Source organism: Mus caroli, chromosome 12 (genome assembly GCF_900094665.2).
Source record: "Mus caroli chromosome 12, CAROLI_EIJ_v1.1, whole genome shotgun sequence".
NCBI lineage: Eukaryota > Metazoa > Chordata > Mammalia > Rodentia > Muridae > Mus > Mus caroli.
Window position 1 is genome coordinate 1,124,552 of NC_034581.1, and position 14,212 is coordinate 1,138,763.

The 14,212-nt window shown below is 39.6% G+C and overlaps 1 protein-coding gene across 6 annotated transcripts in view; it reads right to left on the minus strand.

Moving 5' to 3' along the window:
• Positions 1-14,212, minus strand: part of Ncoa1 (nuclear receptor coactivator 1) — a 234,321-nt gene that overhangs the window by 90,608 nt on the left and 129,501 nt on the right. For all 6 annotated transcript variants that reach the window (XM_029484861.1, XM_029484858.1, XM_029484860.1 and 3 more), the window contains 3 exons: positions 11,738-11,843; positions 6,023-6,189; positions 1,594-1,691 (listed from right to left, as the gene is read on the minus strand). In XM_029484861.1, coding sequence (XP_029340721.1) covers positions 1,594-1,691; positions 6,023-6,189; positions 11,738-11,826 — 354 coding nt within the window. In that variant the 5' untranslated portion in view covers positions 11,827-11,843. The remainder of the gene's footprint in view (positions 1-1,593; positions 1,692-6,022; positions 6,190-11,737; positions 11,844-14,212) is intronic.

Sequence of the window (14,212 nt, forward strand, 5' to 3'; positions counted from 1 at the left end):
GTGAGAGGGAAGGAAGGAGCTGTGAGGGGGAGGGGTGCTGTGAGAGGGAAGGAAGGAGCTGTGAGGGGGAGGGGTGCTGTGAGAGGGAAGGAAGGGGCTGTGAGGGGGAGGGGTACTGTGAGAGAGGAAGGAGCTGTGTGTGTTTGTGGGGAAGAGACTGGGAGGAGAGGGGGCTGATATTGGGTTGTAAAGTGAAAAATAAATTAGTGAAAAAATAAAAATAATAATTCAGGGACTGTTTTGGGGACTAGTGTTATGAATATGAATATACAAACATCTCTATTTCCTAAACTCTGTCTGATGAAAACAATTTACCATCATTTTTCTTTCTCTACAAGTCTCAACTCACATGCGCTCCTGGGGAGGAATCTTCCCGACAGCTGGCCTTATGATGTGCTGCATACAGAGATGATAACAAATGCTTGTCCATTAAGTACAACCCAATCAATCTGAGAGTTCTGCCATCTGCCCAGGATGTCACCCTTTAAGGAGAACCACCTTGGTCTCACAGCAGGGCTCATACTGGGCAAGACTTCTTGCAGAGCCCTGGATCTAAATGAGATTGCCACTTAAGGTCACTGGACAAAGGTTTTGGAATAAAACACATAATTCCCAATATCTTTACAGTATCCAAGCAGGCAAAGACAACAAAGAAATTTACAAAGGTTAAAACCAGAGTAATGATCCCACAGTGGGGGTAAAGTCTCTTTAAGAATGCAACACTACTCCTGACCAGGCAAAGGAGACTATATGCAAGCTATGGAAACAGAACAAACTGTATTCAAGACTTAGAAAACTGAGATATGTACAAGTTTGTTAGTAAGACCCCTCCCCCGGCTACAGAAAGGACAGGGGGAGAATTTATTTTGTATATTTGGGTAAATAAATATGCAATTTGTCTTTGAGACAGAAAAGCATCTGCATGTAAGCATAGATATGTGCTTTAAACATCTATGTACGAGAGGTGTTTAAGGTGATCAATTGGTTTGGAAACAGCATTTATATTCAAAATCCAGGCAACAGGAATGAGAGAGAACAGACAGAGGTGAAATACTACAGTAGCTGCAAAGCAACTCAAGTCTAAACCTTCTTCTCTTTATAAAACTTGATAGTAATTTAATTCTCATTCACATGTGGATGTGTGTACATGTGTATGTATGAGTATATAAAATCAATGTAAACCTTCTTACTCAGAAAATGTTCTAGGGCAATATTTAGTCCAATGCAGTAGAGGATCTTTCATTTAAAGGTGAAATTCTATAGTACGCGTACATTGTACTAGCTAGCTAAACTAGTTATGTATCTGGTAATGACCTAATTCAGTTTTCTTTTCCCAGATAATTCTAAGCACTCCATTATGTAGGCTTTGGTTTGTTTTGCTTCAGAGTCCTGGGATTACCTATATGAAACAAATTTTATGTCCATTACTCACATTAATTCTGAAATAGCAACTATGACACAGCAGTCTTTATAATCAAAACCAATTTTTAAAAGTTTAAAGAACTACTTTGTTTCATAATTTATTAATTGGATCTATGACATTAAATTGGTAAAAAGGAAGATTTTCCTTTTGGGATCAGCGAGGACACTTACCTCCAGAAGAAGAGGGCCCAGTGACTCCTTCTCTATCACTCCTTGGCTGCTCGAGGAGATGTCGGACTTCTGCACATCATCATCAGTCGTGGATTTCTCTGCAACAATGAAACTTGAAAAGCTAAGCATGCCAAGAGCTCGTTCTCATCAGAGGCAGTTTATGAAAACATAGATTTATATTACCGGTATAAGAAAGATTTACTTTTTAAGCAAATACCTGGGGATCCATCCCATAATCAGCTGCCAAATGTAGACACCATTGCATACACTAGCAAGATTTTGCTGAAAGGACCCTGATATAGTTGTCTCTTGTGAGGCTATGCTGGGGCCTGGCAAACACAGAAGTGGATGCTCACAGTCAGCTACTGGATGGAACACAGGGTCCCCAATGGAAGAGCTAGAGAAAGTACCCAAGGAGCTGAAGGGGTCTGCAACCCTGTAGATGGAACAACATGATGAACTAACCAGTACCCTGGAGCTCTTGTCTCTAGCTGCATATGTATCGAAAGATGGCCTAGTCGGCCATCACTGGAAAGAGAGGCCCATTGGACTTGCAAACTTTATATGCNACAAATAATATAAAATACCTTGGTGTGACTCTAACTAAGGAAGTGAAAGATCTGTATCACAAGAACTTCAAGTCTCTGAAGAAAGAAGTTGAAGAAGATCTCAGAAGATGGAAAGATCTCCCATTCTCATGGATTGGCAGGATTAATATAGTAAAAATGGCTATCTTGCCGAAAGTAATCTACAGAATCAATGCAATCTCCATCAAAATTACAACTCAATTCTTCACTGAGTTTGAAAGGGCAATTTGAAAATTCATCTGGAATAACAAAAAAGTTAGGATAGCAGAAACTATTCTCAACAATAGAAGAAACTCTGGGGAAAACAACATGCCTGACCTCAAGCTGTATTACTGAGCAATTGTGATAAAAACTGCATGGTACTGGTACAGCGACAGACAGGTAGATCAATGGAATAGAATTGAAGACCCAGAAATGAAATTGATCTTTGACAAGACAGCTAAAACCATACAGTGGAGAAAAGACAGCATTTTCAACAAATGGTGCTGGCTCAACTGGCGGTTATCATATAGAAGAATCTGAATTGATCCATTCTTATCTCCTTGTAAAAACCTCAAGCCTAAGAGGATCAAATAACTCCATATAAAACCAGAGACAGTGAAATTTATAGAGGATAAAGTGGGGAAAAGCCTTGACGATATGGGCACAGGGGAAAAATTCCTAAACAGAAAAGAAATGGTCTGTACTGTAAGATTTAGAATTGACAAATGGGACCTCATAAAATTGCAAAGCTTTTGTAGGGCAAAAGATACTGTCAATAAGACAAAAAGGTCACCAACAGATTGGGAGAAAATTTTTACCAATACTAAATGTGATAGGGAATTAATACCCAATATATACAAAGTGCTCAAGAAGCTGAACTACAGAAATTCAAATAAACCCATTAAAAATGGGGTTCAGAGCTAAACAAAGAACTCTCAACTGAAGAATACCAAATAGCTGAGAAGCAATTGTCTCCGGGGCCTAGCAAACACAGAAGTGCATGCTCACAGTCAGCTTTTGGATGGATCACAGGGCTCCTAATGGAGGAGCTAAAGAAAGTACCCAAGGAGCTAAAGGGATCTGCAACACTTTAGGGTGGAAAAACAACATGAAATACCCAGTACCCCCCAGAGCTCGTGTCTCTAGCTGCATATGTATCAGAAGATGGCCTAGTGGGCCATCATTGGCAAGAGAGCTCCATTGGTCGTGCAAAAGTTATATGCCTCAGTACAGGGGAACGCCAGGGCCAAGAAGTGGGAGTGGGTGGGTAGGGGAGTTGGGGGAAGGGTATGGGGGACTTTTGGGATAGCATTGGAAATGTAAATGAAGAAAATACCTAATTAAAAAAAATAACAACAAAAAAAGTAAAAAAAAAGTCAAAAAATTTTAAAACTCACTAAATTCATACAGTTTAAATTACTGCATGTGAACACATTTAAAGTTTTAGGGAAAACTGAAGACAGGAATAGTTATGCATAAGGGGATGGCCTATGGAATGGGAACAGAAGTTATGGACAGTTCTAGATCTTGTCTCTAGAGGAAAAACGCGTACTTGTCTGTCTTCCTGTACCCTAATCTGGACAGTTGGGATGCAGACATGGTCAGCCATGTTTCTTACACACTGTGATGGAAAGAGCCTAGGAATGGCAGCCAAATCTACAGGGGACATCTGCATCCTTGACAGCTCCCTAGACTATCCTGTTCAAGCCATTGCAGTTTGTCCGAGTCGTACCATCTATGCCTCCTATATTATATCCTCTCAGATATCTAATTACATTTTTATTAGTCAATATTTAACATCTCTATAACAATGGTCATGAATATACTTTAAAAGTAAATCCAGGTATATATTTTGCATATCATCTATTTTATTTGTATATTTTTATATATTATATTTTGTATGTAGTTTTAAGTGTTAAAATAGTTTGGGTTGTTTAACTCATCTCTCACCACTCCACCTGATTTTAAAACTTCCTCTGGCCAGGCATGAGGGCACACACATTTTTGGTCCTAGCACTGGGAAGATGGTGGCAGGAAGATCTCTGTGAGTTTGAAGTCAGCCTGTACTAAATAGTTACAGGCCAGACAGAGCTACATAGCGAGATCCCGCCTCAAAACATAACAAACAAACACCCAAATCAAAGCAACAGCCACATTACTAGACCCAAACCCAACCCAGCCATCTACGAGACCTGGCCATCTATCTGACAGTCTTATGTGCCCACAATCCAGCAGCATTTCTTCCCTTTCTGCTTGCTGCAATTGCAACTGTTCTTATGGTTTTAGGGACATGTTTGTTTGTTTTGTTTTGTTGCTTTGTTTTCTTCCAAGACAGGGGTTCTCTATGTAACCCTGGTTGCCTTGGAACTCACTCTGCAGTCTGGCCTCAAAGTTAGAGATCCTTCTGCCTCTGCCTCCCAAGTGCTGGGACTAAAGGTGTGCGCCACCACTTCCTACCTCATGTTTTGTTTTTAGGTATCTACACAACAGTAATACCTGTGTCTCCTTTCCCATTTTTCTGTGTTCAGTTTCTCGTTTCCTGGGTTAAGATCCCATGTCTTTGTTTCTTACTTTAATACTGAGGCTTTGATAGCAGTTTCTGAAAAGGGCACTTTGTCTTAAAATTCCTGTTTCCCATTCATACTTCCATAACAGACACAGAGTTATATGTTGGGGGTCTTGTCTGCAGTGTTACTTTGAACCCATTCTGAAAGCAATCTGCTGCACTTGAGACCTATCTCTCCTTGGCTTTTTCCTGGGTGTGTTAACAATCACTACATTGTGCTTGGGTGTGAACATTCTGTACTCACTGTGCCAGGCCTGTGTGAGTGTGTGTCCCTGCCCTACACCCCGCCTTGCTGAGATAGGGTCCCCAGTGCAGTACAGGCTGACTTAGGCTTGTCCGAGGGACTGACATGTTAGTTCTGTTGCTGCTCCTTACTTCTGCCTCAGCTTACCCTGCATTTCCTCTCGTCCTGCTTTTCTTTTTGTAACAACAGCCTTTCATGAGATGCCTGTGGCTTTGTTCATGTGAGACACATAAAAATGACACCTGGCAACTAGAATGTAGTAAGAGTTAAGATTTCATGAGGGATGAGCCTAAAAGCCTCTTCCCTGGGACTGGTGGGTTTCCTCAGAAAATCCTGCTATCTCTGGCTTTGGATAGTAAGAGCAAGCAAGGACACTGGTGTCTGTAGGCTTCTAGTTTCTCCTCTTTGCTAAATCAGTTTCAAAGATCTCTAAGTTACAGCACTTGAGTCTTTTCACACTGCTGTTGTCACTGTGAAGGTCTTGGGGCTTGTGTTCTACTCACCAGCATATGATGTGTGTGTCAGCACACTCCCCTGAAAGCTCCGCAGCACCCCATGAGCAGCCGTGCTCCCAGAATGTTCTCCCTTCCCTTCTGGCCACAGCCTAAGGGGTTCGTGGTGTAGGGTTCCCAGCAAGTATGGGTGCTATAAAAAATACAACAGGGACTCCCTGCCCCAGAGCTACATCCCCACTTGTGAGCCAGGCAGGGGCCAGCTTCCTCAGACAAGTAAGAGAGATTTCATCAAGGGTTATGTACTTTAGCTGGATACCAGGGCCTCAGATCTTGTCTACAACTAGTGTTTCTGTTTAAGGCCCTAAGACATGGGCTCCAAAACATCCCAAGCTTGCTTAATTACTTCACTAGTTTTCAAGTTAATTTAGTAAGCCACTTTGCAATATCAAGAAAGGATCTTTGACTCAAAATAAAAATTGAACAAAAACATTTCTTTACTAAAAGCATAAAGCACCATGGGCTCTTAACGGAAACACAGAACAATATGTCATAAACATCACAACAACAGAGAACATGGTCTTTATTTTATTTTTACCTTGTTCCATTCTCTTCATTAGCTGTATCTGATCTACTGTCTTCTTCAAAATCTTGCATTTATCTGGTTTTACACTCAAGCTGTCAATGTCACTGATGTTGGCAGACAGCAGCTCAGCTAGTTCTTCTAAATACTTATTTTCTTGCTCCCTGCGCCTCTTCTCGGTACTGTTATACACAGGCACACACACAAAAAAAATCCAGTTAGCGTATATTTATACCATTTTATTGCCTTTTCTGATCAAACACTAATGTTCACACATTTGAAGAAAGTCTTGTTTTTACCTAAAATATAAAACCAGATTTAAAAATCAAATTAAAATCACATCTAAAACTCAAACACTAGAAAATCCTCAAGTACACAAAATAATTCTGGATAAAATATGTGACAGTGACCGCTACAACAAATGGATTTGCTAACAATGTATATACCTCAATTATTTTCAGATAACAAAGGGCTACAGATATTAAAGGAACTAGACAGAAAGCAAATGAACCTCTCATATTTTGGGATACTGTGCATTTGAAATAGAATGGGAATTTTCAAGTAATTTTGCTACAGTTTAAGTGGCACTATGATTATAGTTCAGACAAACTGTAATGAAGAATCTGATAAGCCCTTCATTCTTATTCTGATAAGAATATTAATTGTTCCTCATGAAAATGAAACTATTCAAAAGTACACTCTAAAATTCAGCTGCAGAAAGAGCAGCAAGCACTAACTTGAACAGAAAATCAAACCTACATGTAAGCTCTTGTCCACATTAAAACCAAATCAAATGTGGTTGCCTTAAAGCAAAACAAAAAGATCAGAGGGTCGGGCGGGTTACCGGCAGTACCTGAAGTCTCCTGAATGTATGCAGTGATTACTGTTGGGTTTGCACTTCAATCTTCACCCCTAATTTATTTTGCCAAGTCACCCACAATTTGCTTTAGGTAATGCATTCAGTGATGGTAAAATATTACCCTGAAACTTCCCATTATCCAAATAAAACAGGAAACACTATTCACGACAAGTTTTGTTAAAATCATTTGGCTAATCATAAAAGTGGTAGAAACAAAAAGGTGAAAAGTGAGAAAAATCAGTTGCTAAAAACCTTACAATTAACAACAACTAGGAACTCCTCTACTTTTCTTACAAATTTTAAAGAGTTTAAAAGCAAAGGCACTTACAGAGCACTGTGAGCTGAAGTAACCCAGTCAACTAATTTACTGCATTTGATATAAAACAAAGTTCTAACAAATGGTACAGATCCCCAAACACAATCAGACTTGAAACTATAACAACTGCACACACTGTCTTTATTTGTTAAATCTTTCATTACTGAGGGATTATTTCCACTTTGCATAGTAAAACTCTGCCTAATAACTTAAACAGAACACAGCAAGGCATCCCGGCAAACCTCACTCTGAGGCATTGAAGCAAAGCAGGAATAAAATGAGGAACATATTTTCATATGCAGAAGGGTTTATCTGTAACATGATAGTATTTGAGGACATGTGATTTTACCTTAGGGAACCTCATGACAGCAGACACATTTAGTGGATTCAGGATAGAGGGGGAGCTGTTTAAACTTAAAGGTCTACATTTCAATAGGGGTAATCAATTTAGGTCGACTTGGTGGGTCTCCCAGATATTTTTTGTTTGTTGGTTTTATTTTGAGAATCTCTCACTATACAGTCCTGGCTATTCTTGAACTGGTGATCAACCCCCATCTACCTGGAGAGTCCTGGGATAGCAGGTGTGTACTTCCATACTCAGCCTCCAAACATGTTTTTGCCATTAAGTTTTAGGTAATACTGAAATGCCTGAAACTATCATGGAGTAAAAGAAAAGTGTCCCAATATAGAGAGGAGATGGAACAAGAAACTATATACAGTAAGGAATAGCAGATGTCAATAAAAATGGCTTAAGTTTCAGAGTACGAAAATGAAAATCATATCTTTAAGTGAAGCAGCCAATAACTACCTAGGGAAAAGAAGACAGCAGCCATGCTCAAAGTCAAAATTGAAGGAATGCAGAGCATACAATCTTAAATGGAAAAGGCCTCTTTACTACTTTAGATTAACTTTCTTCATTTGCTAAGCCCCTTTATTACCTCTTAAGTGGCAGACATGCTAGTTAATGCTTATCCTGAGCTACATTCTCATGAGTACAGTTAGCTTCACAATCTTATATGTTCCAGTTCCAGGATCCCTGTGGATATCAAAATCCACAATATGCAAACCCTTTATATAAGATGGTGCCATTGCATACACTATGAAAATTCCTCCCCAAGCTTAAAGCCATCTCTGTATTACTTACAATACCTCATACAGTGCAAATAAGTTGTTATCATACTATATTTAGGCAATAGCACTACACAAAGTTGATACACGTTTGGTTATCGATGCCATTTTTTTTCCAGAATACTTTTGAACCTATGGATATGGAGGGACTGCTGTATCTTTCCTTAATTAATGTACTAGCGATTATATAACAGATAGTCATGTGATGTTTCCTAAGCACTCTGAAGTAAATTAGATGGAGTTCCCACTAGAAAGGAAGTAAAAGAAAACAGACCATTGTAATAGTTTATGACAAGAATCAAACTCTACAGAAACACACAGAAATGGCTCTAAATCCAGAGAAAGAATGGCACTAAGTTAGAAGTGGAAAGATCTTATTTTCTAGAAGGTAACTTGGCTCTATCAACTGTATAAAGTAAGAGTGGAAATATGAAGTTCAAAACTGATACATACCAGGTGAGTATGGCAGAACCATAGAGTATATGGGTAAGAGGAAGTGGGGGCAGGATCACAGTGACTTCAGACTGTCCTGGTAATTGCTCAGGAGCACAGGCTGAAACTTCCAGGCACTAACTAGCTATCAAACCCCAGACAAGTGAACACCAGTTTAACCTCTCTGCTTCCATCTCTTCATCTGTACCACTGGGATAATGACATTAATTACCTCCTAGTGTTTGTGATATTAAGAAAGCTATGATGTGTAAGATGCATTGCTAAGTTCTTGGCATGCCCTATTAGCTCAATCAATGCCATCTAGTATGGCTTTAATTACAATGCTTTATTTTTAAGAAAATGGGGAACCCAGGCGGACTTAAGAAGAATTAGTGGCGTGGCCAGATCTGTAAGCTCCTCAAAGATAGAAAACCTGTCTCTCACTTCATTTATATCCTTATAACAGCACACAGATGGTGTGTTGGCTGAACAGTTAGCATTTACTAAGCACTTGTTGAGTTAAGCTGGGAATGCTCAAGAAAGATAAGGCATAGTTAACCGCCACTCGAAACTAACACCTTAACCTTCATTGAAGAGATAGAAGCTACCTCACCACAAGAAACCGTTTAACTGAGAAGTCACTCTGTCTCGGGCTCTGCAGACAGTAATACTTGGCTCTGCCACAGGGCTGGCAATACCTTGTGAGGCCTAACAGATGCTCTTTATGATTAATGAGCTCATAGTCTGTTTGGGGAGAGAGCATATAATAATAAGACCGAGGAAGCATTGCAAGGTGGCATTAATACACAGTTTCAAAGTAATACATTTCTGATTTTCCATATCAAAGATATTGTTTTATTAAAACTGAAGCCCATACATATAAACCTGAAGGCTTCAGTGCTTTCAAATATCTTCCAAGCAAACATCAGATAATTATCTCAAAACATTAAAAGAGGAGAAAGGAATACATAAAAATTTTGGTATTTGTAATGATGCTATCATGTACAGATGCACATACACACAGAGAACAAAACAAAGGCAATTTACAGATAAGCCATACAAGATCAGCAAGATCATACAAGTTCAGCACAATAGGTAGATAGTTTATTGATGCCCACAGCTGTTAGCATTCATATCCATTAATAACTATCAATTTGAAAATACAAAATGGGCATGATGGTGTATGCCTAGAATCCCAGTTCCCCTCAAGTTGATGCAGGAGGACTGGCCCACGTTCAAAGCTAGAATGATCTACAGAATTAAACCCTGTCTAAAACAAAACAAAGAAATGACAAAAATGGAAAAATGCAATTATAATAAAATATTAATATTGCAATATATCAAATTTATATGGCTATTATATATAGCTTTTTAGTATTTGTTCTTATATGTGGCCTCCCTTCCCCCCAGCCTGGAACCTGCCTGCTCAAGGGTGGAGCTACCGGCTCATTCGTCCTGCCACGCCCACTGCTGGAACCTGCCTCTGCTGCCTGGAGTCACACACNTGTTCNTCCTGCTACTNGACCCTGAGTTACTTGGCGGGAAATTGGGTTCCCTCCCCCTTCCTTTATAAACTGAGTGTCTGGAAATATTAAATTGAGTCTTGATCAGAGTCTTGTCTTGACTCCATTGTTTCTTCCGCCCCGTCTAGATTCCTCTCTTTGCAGGGAACTGCCATTCTCAGTGAACCGTTCGTGTTGTGGACCGCGGGCGGGCCGCAACACTTATATATTCAAGTTTTCCTCAAATGAGAAATTAAGCATAAAAGATAATATTTTATTTATCTTTACGTTTTCCTTTAGGAAAGACTGAATTTATATACAGAAATGAACAATGTCCTTGGATAACACACATCTGGTTTACATCTTGGCATGTACCTTTATCCTAGCATCTGGACACATGTGCACTTAGGTGATTGTCCTATGAGGAACGGTCACTTCCCTTTTTCCAGTCTCTAGCCCTAGCGGTCTTGTAAACCCTCTTGTCTCCCTCCCTGAGAGAGAAGCAGGTATTCCTAGCTGCAGCGATGCTGCACTGCAGTGCTCTCCTGGCCCCTGGAGAACATCTGGGAATGTTTACAGACCATTTTCTTCCTACAACTAGGACACTACTGGCATTTCAGTGTACAAGCAGTAACATGAGGAAGCATCCTACAAAACACACGGCAGTCTCCACAGCAAATAATTTTCTGATTTAAAATGTTAGTAGTGTAGAAACTGAAGAAATTTGATGTAGCTCCTAGAAGCCAAATGGAATAAAATCTAGACTTTCCTCTTGTTAGCTGAGAAAACGCTTTTGCTCTGAGGTTCTCCTTCATCTGGCACTTGTTAGGGTTCCTTTAGCACTAAATTTCTTTTCCTCTGCTTAATGTAGTCATTTTTTAAAAACACAGTAAGTAGTAAATGGCACAAATAATTATTTTAATATAAATATTATAACAATGTACTTCTTAGTTCCTAAGATGGCATTTAAAGATGTTCAATAGAAATTTTTATCCATTTGGCAGGATTTATTGTCCTTACTAGTTAAAAGATACATCTTGCACTGTGAACTAGGGATCGAGTGTTGCTGAGCACGAGCAGATAGGTCCCTTACTTTAGAGCAGCATACAGCCTATCGAAGAAGCTACGAATTTATGCAATGACCATATTCTCTAGCAACAGCCAATAACTATGAATCAAAGCCATAACGATGTACAGAACAGATAAATAAAAAGAAAGATTTGAGCTACTAGTTGTGGGAGGAAGAGAAGCCTCTCTTTAAGGAAGTAATGGCTTACCACAGCATCTGCAATAACAGCTACAGATTAATACTGGAAATAAAGAGGATACAAGGTGGAAGGAAGGAGAAACACATTCAAAGACCTGGGTGGGGCAGACTGTACTGAATGTGCAGGAGGAGACAGGTGGGCACTCAATGTGGAGTGGATGAAACAAAGTCCAAAGTGTTGGAGAAATGACCAAAAGAGCTCTGTCAGAGACAAGCGCATTCCTACCTTGATGCCAGCGTGTCACATGGCGATCCTTTTCTCTTATGAGAGTCTGGGTTTGCAGGGTCTGAGGAACTGTCCCCAAGGCCACTCATGTTGATGAACTTCACACCTAAATGGGGAGGGTGAGAAAAAGGAATCTCTCATGACCTTTCTAACCAAGTGAGAGCAGGGAGGCTCCCTTGTTATTTCTAAACACCAAAAAACAAAACAACACAACAAACACTTGTAAACAGTGCTAGGTGACCACAGCCATCACACAAGCACCAGCCTCCAAGGAAACCACAGGGACATCAGCTGCTTGTTACTCTGCTTACTTGTAAGCCAGTGAAACAAAATTAACAATCCCTCATGAATAAAGATTTTCTTAGAATAATTAAGTAGAAATATTTTTACCAAGAGAAAAATCACTTGCGTGTATAAATGTAAAAACTGGACTCTGAAAAATTTTAGTATTATTATTCAGATTCAAAATTATTATGTAGACCTTACTTTGTAAAAAGGCTTAAAACAACTTTATTTGTGAATTAATACTGAGAGAGAATGAACAATATCTATGTGATTAAAGTTAAAGTGATAAGCTTGATTTGGAGTTTTGAATTGTACTTTTCCACTCTGAATTCCATACTCCTAACCTTGTGTTTATATCATCCAGAGACCAAGATCAAATGTTTAGTCTATGTTAGGATCTTAGTATGGATGCCAGAGAACAGAGTCATTCCGCCTTGCATGTCAGCCAGGTCTTCACATGTGCCAGTTACTGATCTGTCCACATCAGTCACTGCTCTGCAGAACCCTGAAGGGAGCTCAGAGCCCTATCTGTGACCTGAGAGTCATCAGTCCCTTGGATTTCAATAGTGCCAAATGCTACCCTTATCATTACTCCACTTACCCTCAAAACGGAGAGAAAACTCATGAAATAAGAAGACCTGGAGCTCTTTAAGTCTGAGTTACTAAATAACATAGCACTGTATGCCAACACTCAAGCTGGGAACACTTAAAGAACTGCTGAAGTCTAAGCAGGCTCTCAGAGCCTTAATCCTTTCCTAGTTCTAAAATGTACTCTTCCTAGAGCTCTTCCAAAGGCCACAGATCATTGCCCTCTTCTCATACAAAAAATACCTACAATTTTAACCATGAGATTACTTCATGTGGACAAGAGGAGATGTTTCTAATTTCTCCATATTAGAAGTATAGTTTTGAAACTACCTAACACTCCAAGTGTGTTCTGTTCTTTAGACAGTGTTGTTATGCCTGGGATTAACAATGCAGTGCAGGCTGGCCTCAAAGTTCCAGTCTTCCTAGTTCTTGTCCCCACCCCTATGATTGTAATATTTTTTAAAAAATAATTTTTAAAAATATTTATTTATTCATTTATTACTTGTAAGTACACTGTAGCTGTCTTCAGACACGCCAGAAAAGGGCATCAGATTTCATTACGGATGGTTGTGAGCCGCCATGTGGTTGCTGGGATTTGAACTCAGGGCCTCTGGAAGTGCAGTCGGTGTTCGTAACCGCTGAGCCAGCTCTCCAGCCCCTGTGACTGTAATCTTGCAACCACTTTTTAATTCTTTTTTTCCTGTTTATTCATCATTTGCCATTTCTATCTCTTTTCTGCCCATTCATCTGTAAGAGATTTTTCTGTCTGGTGAGTTCTTATTTGTAGGTTGCAAGACATTTTGTTTTAAGAGATTTTATACTGCCTCCTTCTTCAGTTGCAGATATAATTATGATCCTAGCTTGAAACCAAATATCTCAAGGATTCTAGATTAATGTAAGATTTTTTTTCTTGCTTCTCAGTTCCCTTCACCTTCCTTATTTCTAATCTGTCACATAATCAGAAGAAAGACACTCTTGTCCTGATGTTATTCCCAAGATACCATGGTTTTGTTCTGTTCTGTTTTGCATAAAAGTCAAGTGGATCCCCTAATTAAGGATGATCACAGAAAGCACAGGGCAGAAAAAACAATCACTTAATTTACAATGTAACCATTCCGTGCCTGCCCGTGGTCTGAGCACTTAATTTCTCTTATGCATTGTGTGTGTGTGTGTGTGTGTGTGTGTGTGTGTGCGTGTGTGTGTGCTTTGAGCCACTTTAGCCTCTTGTCTTACATACTACATGTAAGAATACACCAGGACGTGTTCTCATTTCCTAAATCCACCCGTCATAGTTCCCTTTGTCATCGAGGAGCGCTCAGGCCATCACCTAGTAGACTACAGAAATAGTTTTTCAAAGTCTCCAGTTTCCAGCCTTGTCTTTCTGAAATGACCACGTTACCTACCAAAGACAAATCTGAGCATGCCTGAAACCCATCACTAAATCCTCACTATTCAGAGATCTCCTCCCCTCCACACAGTAGACAGTTTCACAGTTCACCTAGTATCAGCGCATTACAGAACGCGCACACACACACACACACCTTGTCCTTTATTGTTGTTGTTGCTGTTCTTTTAGGTACCATTTCTTTTTTTTTTTTTTTA